Source organism: Arachis ipaensis, chromosome B04, assembly GCF_000816755.2.
Source record: "Arachis ipaensis cultivar K30076 chromosome B04, Araip1.1, whole genome shotgun sequence".
Lineage (NCBI taxonomy): Eukaryota > Viridiplantae > Streptophyta > Magnoliopsida > Fabales > Fabaceae > Arachis > Arachis ipaensis.
In genome coordinates this window covers 3,979,258-3,991,948 of record NC_029788.2, presented here as the reverse complement: position 1 = coordinate 3,991,948, position 12,691 = coordinate 3,979,258, and the positions used below count along the sequence as shown (strand labels likewise).

The 12,691-nt window shown below is 36.5% G+C and overlaps 2 protein-coding genes across 8 annotated transcripts in view; one reads left to right on the top strand and one right to left on the bottom strand.

Moving 5' to 3' along the window:
• LOC107638475 (ATP-dependent DNA helicase Q-like 4A) overlaps positions 1-7,021 on the top strand; it is an 8,121-nt gene extending 1,100 nt beyond the window's left edge. For 2 of the 6 annotated variants that reach the window (XM_016341774.2, XM_021120487.1), the window contains exons 4-26: positions 247-304; positions 470-760; positions 1,261-1,431; positions 1,517-1,647; positions 1,783-2,146; positions 2,227-2,358; positions 2,627-2,713; positions 2,805-2,932; positions 3,069-3,189; positions 3,269-3,420; positions 3,493-3,628; positions 3,851-3,974; positions 4,052-4,122; positions 4,285-4,353; positions 4,518-4,646; positions 4,765-4,923; positions 5,064-5,144; positions 5,262-5,423; positions 5,574-5,629; positions 5,842-5,974; positions 6,058-6,152; positions 6,284-6,361; positions 6,438-7,021. In XM_016341774.2, the coding sequence (XP_016197260.1) occupies positions 247-304; positions 470-760; positions 1,261-1,431; positions 1,517-1,647; positions 1,783-2,146; positions 2,227-2,358; positions 2,627-2,713; positions 2,805-2,932; positions 3,069-3,189; positions 3,269-3,420; positions 3,493-3,628; positions 3,851-3,974; positions 4,052-4,122; positions 4,285-4,353; positions 4,518-4,646; positions 4,765-4,923; positions 5,064-5,144; positions 5,262-5,423; positions 5,574-5,629; positions 5,842-5,974; positions 6,058-6,152; positions 6,284-6,361; positions 6,438-6,807 (3,298 nt within the window). In that variant the 3' untranslated portion in view covers positions 6,808-7,021. Of the gene's footprint in view, positions 1-246; positions 305-469; positions 761-1,260; positions 1,432-1,516; positions 1,648-1,782; positions 2,147-2,226; positions 2,359-2,626; positions 2,714-2,804; positions 2,933-3,068; positions 3,190-3,268; positions 3,421-3,492; positions 3,629-3,850; positions 3,975-4,051; positions 4,123-4,284; positions 4,354-4,517; positions 4,647-4,764; positions 4,924-5,063; positions 5,145-5,261; positions 5,424-5,573; positions 5,630-5,841; positions 5,975-6,044; positions 6,153-6,283; positions 6,362-6,437 lie in introns of all 6 variants that reach the window. The other 4 variants (XR_002360520.1, XR_002360521.1, XR_002360519.1 and 1 more) reach the window with 4 other exon arrangements.
• LOC107638474 overlaps positions 8,072-12,691 on the bottom strand; it is a gene marked incomplete in the record, with an annotated part of 7,172 nt that continues 2,552 nt past the window's right edge. Inside the window, 9 exon segments of one of the 2 annotated variants that reach the window (XM_016341772.2) lie at positions 8,072-8,801; positions 8,914-9,097; positions 9,188-9,521; positions 9,711-9,935; positions 10,032-10,220; positions 10,417-10,872; positions 11,138-11,921; positions 12,164-12,273; positions 12,406-12,691. In XM_016341772.2, the coding sequence (XP_016197258.1) occupies positions 8,327-8,801; positions 8,914-9,097; positions 9,188-9,521; positions 9,711-9,935; positions 10,032-10,220; positions 10,417-10,872; positions 11,138-11,921; positions 12,164-12,273; positions 12,406-12,691 (3,043 nt within the window). 2 annotated transcript variants of the gene reach the window in all.

Below are 12,691 nucleotides of genomic sequence, written 5' to 3'. Positions count from 1 at the left end.
TTGCAAGATAAGGATTTTTGTCTGTCTGTCTATCATTTCATTTGCTTCAGTTCAGAGTTATTATCTTGGTATAAGTTGTTTTTCATCCACTTCTTAATCAACACAGACATAGTTTGGTGAATATTTCCCTGTTTCTTTCATCAGCTGTAACATTTCTATTACTATGGAACTTGGTAGATCACTGGACTGACGTCCAAATTTGACTACACTTTCAACTTGCTCTCTAACACCTTTTAATTCTTTCAGGTTTGTAATCAATCAGAATCCAAATATTCAGACTTCACAGAGGGCACAAGTTGAGAAGGTATAATTGTAATGAATGCTACGATAACATTAGCAGTCATTTCAGATTACTCGGACTGAACCTGGATTTGACTATCTTTTGTTTAGACTTAGAACCCATATACAGTTTTTGCATCTGATATTTATATAATTCAGCAGTGACATCTGTTCAAACAAATCTTGACAGGCTTGGCTTGCTCTTTCAAGTCTCCAGAATTCTAGCAGGAGCTATCCCCAACCTGGAAAAACTGTTCAAGTTACTCCTCGGCACCATGAAGACAGGCGAATGAACCCCTTACAAAGGACCCATGAGAACGATAAGCTTAAGCCTCCTGATGTTACCACAACTCCAATTGTTACTAATCATAATTCACAAGTTTTGGACAGTTCAGTGAACAAGCATATCAAGCATGCTGGCCAAATCAACGAGTCATCAACAGGCATGGTTGTTGACATTGATGATGATGACATACTTGAGGTAATATAGTAAGCCAGTCTAGTTGATCTAAACAAGTTTAATTATTATTATTTTCTAACAAAGCTTGTATGTCTAACAGTATGAAGTACCATTGTGTTTTGACATGGTTGATTTTTATTTTTTATTTTTGGCTATTGACAGGATTGATTTTAACTTGGTAGAAGGAAACAACTACAATATTGAATGTCTTACTAATGTTATTAATTGCATGTAAAGATTCAATTTGAGTTACTTTAACTGTCAACTACTTTACCAATGAATTTTATTTGATATAGTCTATACAATTTTTTTCTTTCCAAGTGGAAACCAGTTAGGAGGTTAGACAGTTCTAATGGTTTTGTGGTCCAGATTTTATTCTCTTTTGTAGGTGTTCTTGCTGCGTTGTTTCCTTTTCTTTCAGTGTTTTCCCCTCAGTCCATTAATTAAATTTATCTTTGCTGTTCCCCAACATATAGATGCTGAATTCTCACATCATTTATGTGCTGCTATGTTTGTCTTAGACCATTGATATTGATCAAATAGTGGAGAATTATCAGTCTTCTTCCACACCCAAACCTCCAATTTCCAAATTCCCTCCTATTACACCAACTGCAGATACAAATAATTTTGCTAGAGACGGGGGTAACTGTTTGCCACCAGAACTGTGTATAGATTGCAATCATGGTTACAAGGTATTAACTGGAAATTTTGTTCTTTAATGAGTATCTCATTTTTATTTGTCAGATCATTATGCCTAATCCTGAATGTTCCATGCAGTTAGGGCTTTGTCCTGAAGCAACAAGTCATTTGCAGGAATTTAAGGATAATCTGATTGCTATTTCTAATGAACTACTTGACAATGTTGACAACCTTACTTCTTTGCAGTTGGCAAAGCTTCGGCAAGATAGGTGTGACTTCCTCTCCCACTTGGGATTATTTCCTGCTTATGGCATTTTCCTTCTCAATATACAATAATGTATACAACATAAGGAAAATGCTCAAAACCTGTATCATTTGTAACTTGTTCTACTTGCTGATGCTAGGTCACAGCTGAATATGAAAATTCAGCAGCTTGAAAAATATATTCATTCCAATAATCTTGAGGACAGGAAAAAGTCAAATTTGTTTGCATCCACAGCACCTACATCATTTGTATATGAAACTCCTCAGCAGACTCTCCACAGTAATGCACCAAAGACATATGAATCTCAGGATTATGTGGGTAATGGGACATGTGGGTCATTGTTCCAGTCTCTTTCATTCTCTTGTGCCGATACATATGGCGTGTCATCAGGTCCAGTGTCGAGGGAAGCTTTCATCCCAAAGATTATTGAAGTAAATTACATTGAAGGTTCTGGAGACAAGCGCTGGAGCAGTAAGGATTTTCCTTGGACAAAACAGTTGGAGGTGTTTAACTGCTTCATTGCCTTTTCCCACTGCATATACCTTTATAGCTATCATCATTATAATTTTCCTTTTATGTTCAGGTTAATAATAAAAAAGTTTTTGGAAATCACTCATTCCGCCCCAATCAAAGAGAGATCATTAATGCCACAATGAGTGGATGTGATGTTTTTGTTTTGATGCCCACTGGTGGAGGAAAGAGTCTGACCTATCAGGTACTTACAATTTATCAAGTGACCTTTTGACTTATGGCTTTTTCAAGTAGACTGTGGATACCTTTTAATGATAGATTCTTTTTATAATTTTCAATTACAATGTAATTTATTTGGTACAGTGTCTATAACATATTGTATGACAAATATACAATATCACTTGTGTCAAATGGCTCAGTCAAAGTGATGCTATACAATATGAATTTCCCTTACTTTATATACTTCCATTTTGTTCTTATTAACTTACAACTTTAAATGGTCTTGTTTGCAGCTGCCAGCTCTTATCTGTCCTGGTATAACATTAGTAATTTCTCCCCTTGTGTCCCTTATTCAAGATCAAATTATGCATCTACTACAGGTACTGCTAATTTTCTATTAATGTATTCCGTTCTTCATTGTGTTTTTCTGATAGATATATGCTTACATTCTCCTTTTTACTTGCCATATAGGCAAATATATCCGCTGCTTACTTAAGTGCTAATATGGAATGGACTGAACAGCAAGAGATCTTTAGAGAACTTAATTCCGAATATTGTAATTATAAGTTGTTGTATGTAACACCAGAAAAGATTGCCAAGTGAGTGCCATTATGCTCTCCCACCCTCTTAAATTTATTTATTTTTTCTTGATAAGCAATATTGCTTTTTAATTGAGAAGCATATTTTTCATTTTCGATTTTCGATGAAGTTCTTTAGTTTTTAATGTGACTGCAGAAGTGACGCGCTTTTACGAAACTTGGAGAGTTTACATGCTCGAGAATTGCTTGCAAGAATTGTAATTGATGAGGCTCACTGTGTGAGCCAATGGGGGCATGATTTTAGACCAGATTATCAGGTTGGAGCTAATTATACCTTTCAAATTGATGTTGCATGATATATCATATAAATTTTAATCGATGTTGTGACTTGCGCAGGGACTTGGCATATTGAAACAGAAATTCCCAAATACTCCTGTTTTAGCTTTAACAGCTACTGCAACAGCTAGTGTCAAAGAGGACGTTGTGCAAGCATTAGGACTTGTTAACTGCATTGTTTTCCGGCAGAGTTTTAATCGCCCAAACTTAAGGTTTGTCAAATGGAGACCTACTTCTTACTAGACTTTGAAAGTATGAATCATTACTCATTTTGAATGTTGCAGGTATTCTGTCCTTCCCAAGACCAAAAAGTGTTTGGAAGATGTTGACAAATTCATTAGGGAAAACCATTTTGATGAGTGTGGCATTATATATTGCCTTTCTCGAATGGACTGTGAAAAGGTTGCTGAAAAGTTGCAGGTTGGTCATCTGACTGCACCTGTATTGTTGCTTCTCTTCCATTTTTCTTCTGTGTCATGCTTATTGTTTGTTTATTATTCTTTCTGGATGATGATGGTATGGCTACATGATAAACCATAATTGGACTCTTGTTTTATATTTTCTATAAACAAAGTAAAACTAGAAGTCAACATCTAGTTGAATTGTTTGCAAATACATTATCTAGTTATGTTCATTGTCCAGGAGTTTGGACATAAGTCTGCATTTTATCATGGTAACATGGATCCTGCTCAACGTGCCTTTGTTCAAAAGCAGTGGAGTAAAGATGAGATCAATATAATTTGTGCTACTGTGGCATTTGGAATGGGTAAAATATGCTTCTCAGATACTATTTATTGCATTGATTTGCTTGAGTAGAATCATAATTTAGAGTTAAAATTTCAGGTATTAACAAGCCTGATGTTCGCTTCGTAATCCATCATTCCCTTCCAAAATCTATTGAAGGTTATCATCAGGTATGGCAGATAGCGCAGACAATTAAAATATTATTTTGGCATAGTTTCTGAACTTCTGTTTCTGTTTGCTAACATGTTCAATTAAAATATTATTTTGGCATAGTTTCTGAACATTTGTTTCTGTTTGCTAACATGTCTTCTTGCTTTTCATTATCTTTCAAGGAATGTGGACGAGCTGGTAGAGATGGTCTACGTTCTTCCTGTATATTATATTACAGCTACAGTGATTATGTTAGTATCAGATAATTGAATAGTAAATTGTATGGAATTGGAAGATCATTCAGAATTTATATTAGTGGCAAGTTATTTGAAATAAGTAATAATTGATATCCAGATCTCCCCATTTTGTTGGTGTTTTCACTGCTGATATCTAGCTGTATATAATTTATTTATAGATTCGAGTTAAGCATATGATAAGTCAAGGAGCAATAGAGCAAAATTCAATGACATATGGATACAGTCGCTCAAATATGACAAATTCAGGAAGGATATTGGAAACAAACACTGAAAACCTTTTGCGAATGGTAATTCTTTCTTAAATGGGATAACAAAAGGCTGGTTGAAGTTTCTATATTGGCTGTTGCTATATTGTCACCCTTTTTATTGTTGATTTTACAATATGTTTTCCTTCAACTGTCTCAGGTCAGTTATTGTGAAAATGACGTTGATTGTAGGCGTCTTCTGCAGCTTGCTCATTTTGGGGAGAAGTTTGATTCTTCAACATGTCAGAAAACATGTGATAATTGTTTGAAGAACACAAGTTTTATTGAGAAAGATGTCACCGAGATTGCAAAGCAATTGGTTTGAAAGCATCTTATTTCTATAAAATATACTGTTTTCATCCTTCCAGTTTAAGGAATTATGTTAGTTTCAAACTTCCAATATTTGAGATAGAGACCGTAGTTCACTATTTCTCAGTTCGTTCGATTGCCTCTTTTTAGGTTGAACTGGTTAAGCTAACTGGGCAGAAGGTCTCATCATCACATATATTAGAAGTCTATCGTGGATCCTTAAGCCAGTTGGTATGCCACTAAGATAACTTGTTTTATTTCTCCTCTCTTCACTGTTACAAATATTTTCTTGCCCTATTTAGCCATTAAATATGTCCTCTAGTTATGTACTTTTAATGTTAAAATCAGGTCAAGAAACACCGTCATGATACTTTGAGCTTTCATGGTGCTGGGAAGCGTCTAGCTAAGGGTGAGGCTTCCCGAGTATTGCATCATCTTGTTGTAGAGGATTTTCTTGTGGAGGAGGTTAAAAAAAGTGATTTTTATGGATCAGTATCATCAATATTGAAGGTATTGAAAGAAATAGTCTATGTTTGAATCCTGCAATTTATTTTCAAAAGTTTCTTATGTGCTTGTTGTGCTTCTATAGCTGTTGTTGCAGCCTTCATAGTTAGACTTTAAATAATAGTAAGCTGTCCAATGGGTTGAATTGTTTTGCAGGTAAATGACCCCAAGGTCCGCAACCTGTTGCTCGGGGGCCAGAGAATTATACTGAGGTTTGCCGATCTCATGAAGCTATTTCTTGATTGAATCTGTTAGTCAGAATTTTGGGGGGTCCAATTCTGTTAGCGCTCAGATATTGTTAGCTTGATACATCGAAGTTACTTTGAATTCTTGTCTCAACCTTCTCTAGCCTCATTTTTAACATCTACAACACCCTCTTTCTCAGTATTATATTCCTACTTAATAGCATCCTGAAATGTTGTAGGTTCCCATCGTCCATAAAAGCATCAAAATTAGCGAAGTATGAGTTCACTCCAGCTAAAGGATCTCTGACATCTGGAAAACAAAATAGTCATCAAATTGATACTCCTGCTCAGCCCCAAACTCAAGTTGACATGGTATATAATGGGTTTTCTTTATGGTTCTTTTTGTTCAATTTTCTAATCTGTCTTGAATTGTCTTTGATAGAACTTTATTTCAGAATCTTTCAGCAAAGTTATACTCAGCACTGCGGTTGCTGCGGGCAACTATTCTTGGTGAAGCTGGAGACGATGTCTTGGCTCACCACGTGTTCTGGTTAGTTATACAAGTTCTCTGTATGGAGCTCATTTAATCTTGTGCAGTAATGGATTATGAATAGTTTAATTCAATTGAAATTTTGTCTTTGAATGCTAAGCATCTGATGAGCTGCTGTTTCTGTTATATAGTAATTCTCTGTTGCAGCTGATGAGCAAGAAAGTACCAAGAACAAAGGAAGAACTCCTTGAACTCAATGGCATGAGCAAGTAAGTTCATTCTACGAATTAATCAAATGTACTGGTTAACTGAGTCGGCATTCACAGATGTTTCTGTTTAACACAGGGCCAAGGTAAGCAATTATGGTGATCAGATACTGGAAACCATCGAAAATACTATTAATGAGTATTACAAGTTGGATAAAAGCAGCAATGGCAGTGCTGATTCTGCAAAAAGGAGACGAGATGCAAATGGAGGCCTAGATAGAAATCTTGAGGATGATGATGAGTTGCCTAAAAGTACTGGTCGCTCAAAGAAAAGGACAGTGCAGAGAAATAATAAAAAGGCTGAGATATACCATTCTGAAGAGGAAGATAATTACTATGGATGTCTTGATGAGGACCTAGATTTTGACAATATAGAAAATGAAGCACTAAATAGAATAAACAGTAGGAATGCTAATGGAAGAGTACTGCCTCAATGGACACCATCTTGAAATTGTATTATTATTTATTAAGGGCTTTTTCTTGAACACTTGGTGGTTGGTGCCAACCTATAAATTAAGAGGAAATTGTATATAGCTCCTCACTCTGTCATGGCCATCAATTGTGTATTCTGGGACAACACGGCATTTTGAGTAATGCCGTTGACGAATTGTTAATATGTATTATTGGTCACAATTACAAATTGTCAATTTTATTTCTTCGGAATAGGCGGCCCTGTATCTTAAGTTAATTGATGAGGAATAAATTTAAGAGAAAGTCCTTATATTCTTTATTTACGACAAAACAATGGTGGAACAAACATATGCTGGTCTTATATAGTCAATTGCTTTTAATAATTATATTTATTTGGTAATTTTAATTGGTAGGCATTCTATTCAAGTGTATTATATTTGGTTATTTATGAATTTAGTTTTAATATTTAGTTATGCATTAATATATCGGCATCGCACTGAATGTTTATCTTTAAAAAGTGCTATAATTGAATGGTTGTAAAACCTATTTAAAGTTTTTATAAATACATGAGAGTATTGTCACGGCCTTAAGCACATTCTAACGGCCTTGTGTCGGTACTTAGATTTACTCAACCTCTTAAGATAAGATTAAGTTAGCCTAAACCTTAATATTTAGCAAGAAAGCTAAGAATACAAGAGAACCCAAGAGAAAAAAAGCTTTGGTAAAAAGAATATTTTATTACTCAAATATTTATTACAAATGACTTATATACCCAAATTCTAACTCTCATCTCCTATTTATAGTTATCCACCTCCTCAATGAATAAATAGAATTAAATCTAATCAACGATTCAGATTGATCATCTAGAACCTTCACTATAAATATCTATTCTACCACATTTCTCTAAATATTTTTAAATTATTCCATACTACTATTTATATTTCTATATACATCCACATTCTTCTAAGTTACTCTATGATCTTCTAAAATCTTTTAGAATTTTTTAAGATATTTCAGGACTTTTTAAGAATATTCTAGAACGTTCTGGAATTATCTAAAACACTCTCAGACATTCCAAAAAACTATACAAAGTTTACCCTTAGAGTTATTTACGTCGTTTTAGAGTCTAGACAAATTGACCATCGATTCTTCAGCATGGCCGTTGGCTGCTGATAGTTTCATTCAAATCATATACAAATGCCTCCTCTCTCGATCAATTGTCATAAACTAGGGAGTTTGCCGTGCCCTTTCGGGTGAAATACAACTAGTTCATTATATAGACAATATTCCACCACAGGAATAGAACTTCCGAAATCAACAAATACCAGTAATTAAAATCTAGACCATAGATACATACCTATTTACATATCTGTTCATTACATTCAAAAGAATTCACTACAAACAATCACTTATCTTTACAGCAACCTAGGATAAACAGCTGACAACATTTTTCTTTTCCCGGTCATGCAGCTGACAACTTTTAACACACTGATATATATACAAATGTGTGTGTCTATAATTATTATTATTAGTGTTATTTTTGTACTTAAATTACATTCACATGCTATCAGTCAAATGCTTGTACCAAGGTCCATGAACACTAACTGATATGTTGGCTGCCACAATCAAAACACCGGCAGCTTCCACTACTTTGTCAGTCAGAACACAAGCCCCAACCTTGAGGAGGGCCAGCTCTGCTAATTTTCTGCCGCATGGTCCGCTTCCGCCAAGCACAGTACCACGCAGTGCTGAATAGACAGCATTGAACACCCTCTCAAACACAGCATCCCCAGCTTGGAGGCTCTTGCCTAGCATCCTCCCAGCAACCACCTTCCTTGACTCAAGTTTTCCAGCATCTTCCTCACCTGTGCCCAAGTTGCATATCACTTCTACAAGATCTTTAACATCAGCATCCTCAACGCTGTCGACGAGGTCAACAAGTCTTTCAGCACATTTAGTTACAATGTTCTCCATATCTGTAGAGCTAGATACTGCTTTTTCACTCAGAAGAATCTGGCGACATATAAGAATGCTGCAGTTTCCAAAATAAGATATTGGTAAATATACATACATACCATTGAAAATCAGACACGTTACACAACACTATCTCCAGCATTAATTCAGTTAACTTTAAACAAAATTACCTTGTAGATATCACAATAATCTTCTGAATTTGAGCCTGAACGGATCTCAGCCTCGACAAGTTAAGAGATAAGGTCTCCGGTAGATCATCTTGTTTCAAACCAGATATTCCGCTAACTAATTTTAGCAAACCAAGCTTCACAACTAGATCAACTGGTTCTCCTTGGCATTCAGGCTGCTGGTTACCTGATCAAATCAAATCAAATTATATTCAAGCGGCAACCATAAATAGGCATCAGTGAAATTAGAGGTAGAGAAGATTTCTCAACATTGTACCTGTAGCATTAACATCAGGAGAGGATGCTGTTTGACTACCAGTTGTTTTAAGCATAATATTTCCCCCAGTTCTGAGTGTAGTGGGAGGAAGACTAATTTGGTAAGAATTATTACCCAACGCTGAACAGAAACCCACATGTTCATCCCACTCCCGATCTTTGCAATTCCAAACAGATGAAAGCCATCTAACTGTTGATGGCAAAGAGGTATTGGCTGCAGATGGAGATCCATATTTGTTACTGAAGGCATTTCTAAGGTAGTCCAGACCAGCAGGCCCCTTAATCAAAGGCTCCATCAGTTTTATACGTGCTTTGCTTATCTCTTTCTTAAGAATCTGTCATAAAAACATTTAATATATCACAATATAAAACAAATATTTACAAGCTAGAAAGCATCCATGCTGGTGCAGTTTCTCCTTTTGTTTGAGCTCAAGCTGCTCAAATGTGTCTCTATAACTACTCCTCACGCTAGTAACAATAAATTCATTGAAGGAAATAAGTAGAGGAAAGATAGGCAAACACACCTGAATCTGTTCAAGGACAAATCGCAAACCCTTGATCAAGGCTATAACACAATTGTTTGCCTCATCCCTTGATCGACATATTTCTCTCAACTCAGAAAATAATTTCTGGTGTGTAGCCTTCATTATCTCCTCATTGGCTGGGGACGAGAGCTTTCGTAAGTTGGATAGCGAAAACTCGAGGATTTGTCCAAGGTAATCAATATCCAGGTTACCTGATGTAAGCACCTTGAGATACACAAAAAGATATATCAGAAAATGAGAAGTAAATTAAATGTTAGATATGTCAATGCCACATTTAATAGCATCACATGCTGCTGCTACCTGAGAAAGAATTTCTAAATCAATTGCTGCAAAAATATCTTCCTTCCAGCTTTGTGGAGCAATGTCACAAATCTCATCCCTAACCTCTCCCACAAGCTGCACAATCCGATCATAATTGGGCTCTTCCTGCTTAACAGACTCCATGATACCATCCCAAAAGGCCTTCTCCATTGTCTCTTTTATTTTCCCCTACATTAATTAAAAAATGTTTCAATCGATAATCAGAATTTTATGTATGTCATCAGTTGAAAGCAATTTTAATAAATTATATTTTGAAAAAAAAAATCAAATAATGGATTTTAGATTAGAGAATTTAATTTTGAAGACTTCTAAAGCACCAACCAAAATGACCCAACAATGCAACATGACAAAAAGATGCACTGACCTCAATGTTATTCTGAATGTGATCAGAGACGTCAAAGCCATCAGCAAAGCTACGGTGACTCTCATGAAGAAATTCATTTACAATAATTTCATTCTCTGTTATTGACATTGCAGATGACAGAGAGTCCATCTGACTGACTGAATTGGTTCTAGGTGCTGAGAAGCTTGCCCCTCCAAGGGATGTGTCACTCTCCTTGAAAAGAGAGCGAACTACTCGGCTATGCCTGTTATTACTCACATCTGAAGTATTTCTTTCACTTGAGCTAGCGACAGTAGAAAGAGGTGTTGGGCTTTGAGATATTGGTTGAGTTATTCCGGACCTCACTTGCTTTCCGTTGTCTTTCACTCTGAAGTATCTAGATCGTGTTTGAGACAATGCAGATTCCATACGTTCAACCCCAGCATCTCCACTCAGGTGCTGCACCTTTTCTCTCAAAAGCTTTTGATCTTCGGTGACCTATTGCAATAAATAAGAAAACAATCAAAGGAAGAAAACCGGATCTTGAAAGATCATCCAAATGACTAATGAGCAAGCAAAATGTGTGTAAAATTTATTCAACAAAATAAGCAATCTCCGTACACATCTGACAATATTTCACTGCCGCATTCAGTATCCAGAGTCATTAATGCTCCTTGTTAATATTACCAGAAGTTCACCAAAATCACCATTCAGCAAACATTCAAAAAAGAAAACTCGCAACTAGAACAAGATGGAGAATTACCTGATGCCGAACAGCTTTCATATCATGGCTAAGTTGCACACCATCACCATCTGACGTTAACTTACAAGTTTGAATCATAGAAGCCTCAAGCTGGCATGCAGCTCTTACCAAATCCTCCTCAAGTGATTGAGCATCCCTAACCTTCCAGACGACAAAACAATTCAAGTACGAGCACCATGCTTTATCAAAAGAGGCAAGCTGAGATCGGAAGGTGCAGCGCTTTATAACTGCTGTGTCAGTCTCTTCATCAGAACTCTGTATGGGTCCATCTAGTATAATCTTAACCAGCAGCTCAAACTTCCGAATGAACTCTTGTGCAGACTTGGCCAATGCAATCTCACGTTCTCCCATTCCACTGAAGACGGCATCTGGATGACCCAATATCATGTAAGCACAAAGAACAATTCTCACTGGATACCTTGATAACCTAGTTAAACTCTTGTTCGACTCCTTGACTGAATCTATTTTCTTTGCCTCCCTGTTTCTCACAGAACTCCTGGGTGTAGGCCTTTTCTTAGGGGTAGCAACACGCTTGAGAAGGTGATCAATGTTATCCAAGCTCAAAAAACGATTCACAGGAGAAACCATTGTGGACACTCTGAGGCGGCTTTCAATCCGATCAAGTAAAGTTTTGACAGTTTGAAGCGTAGAAGATGATTCAATCAGAAGAGCAAGCTGTTCAAAAGGCATTGACTTGACAGATTTCTCATTGATCCCCAACGAGTCATAAGCTGTTGCCAGGGCAAAGGTTGTTCTCTTCTGTCTTAGGAACCTCCTCCAGCACCTTAAAGAAGAAGCAAATAAATGACATACGTTAGGTGAAGTCCCACATACTGTCAGGCTTAAAAAATCCAATATTCATTGTACTTCGGCTTTAAGAAGGGTGTAAAATTCAATCCAACAGATAAACAGAACTTCAAGTACATAATTCCTATGAGAACACATAATAGCTTTGAGCACAGACCTCCTCTAAAGTGACTACAACCAAGTAAAGAAGTGGAAACAGAAATATTGAATGAGGATAACCTTGCTAGTTTTTTGGAAAGATATTCTGCTTGTTGTGGCATTCTACCCCAGTTCTCTCGTCCATAACCCCTTCCCCTATGCCTGAGAAATTCAGCTCTTTGTTTTCTTGCCTGATCAGTATAAATTCAGAAGCTTAGTCTTAGTCATAAAACAAGCACTAATAAAGACAAGAACAAGTGAGAGTTTTGAGATGGAGAATGAAAGAGATAGAAAAACAACAGCTTCAAAAGTCATCATGGTACCCTTTGTAATCGATTTTCCAACTCATCCTTCTTTTTCCTTCTCTCAATCTCACGCTGGTGGGATACAGACTTTGCCACATGTCTAACCTGAGAGACTCGAGCATGTGCTTTTTTCTTCTCAGCTTCCAACAATCCAAGTCGTTTTGTTTCAGCAGCAGCTCGTTTTTGGTGAATTGCTGCACGCACACACTCCTTATATTTGTTCTCTCTAGCCATCCTTCTCATCAATGACTGAGAAGACCTTTCTCTAAGAGACGCCCTTCTCTGTCTGTGAGCCTTGAGGATA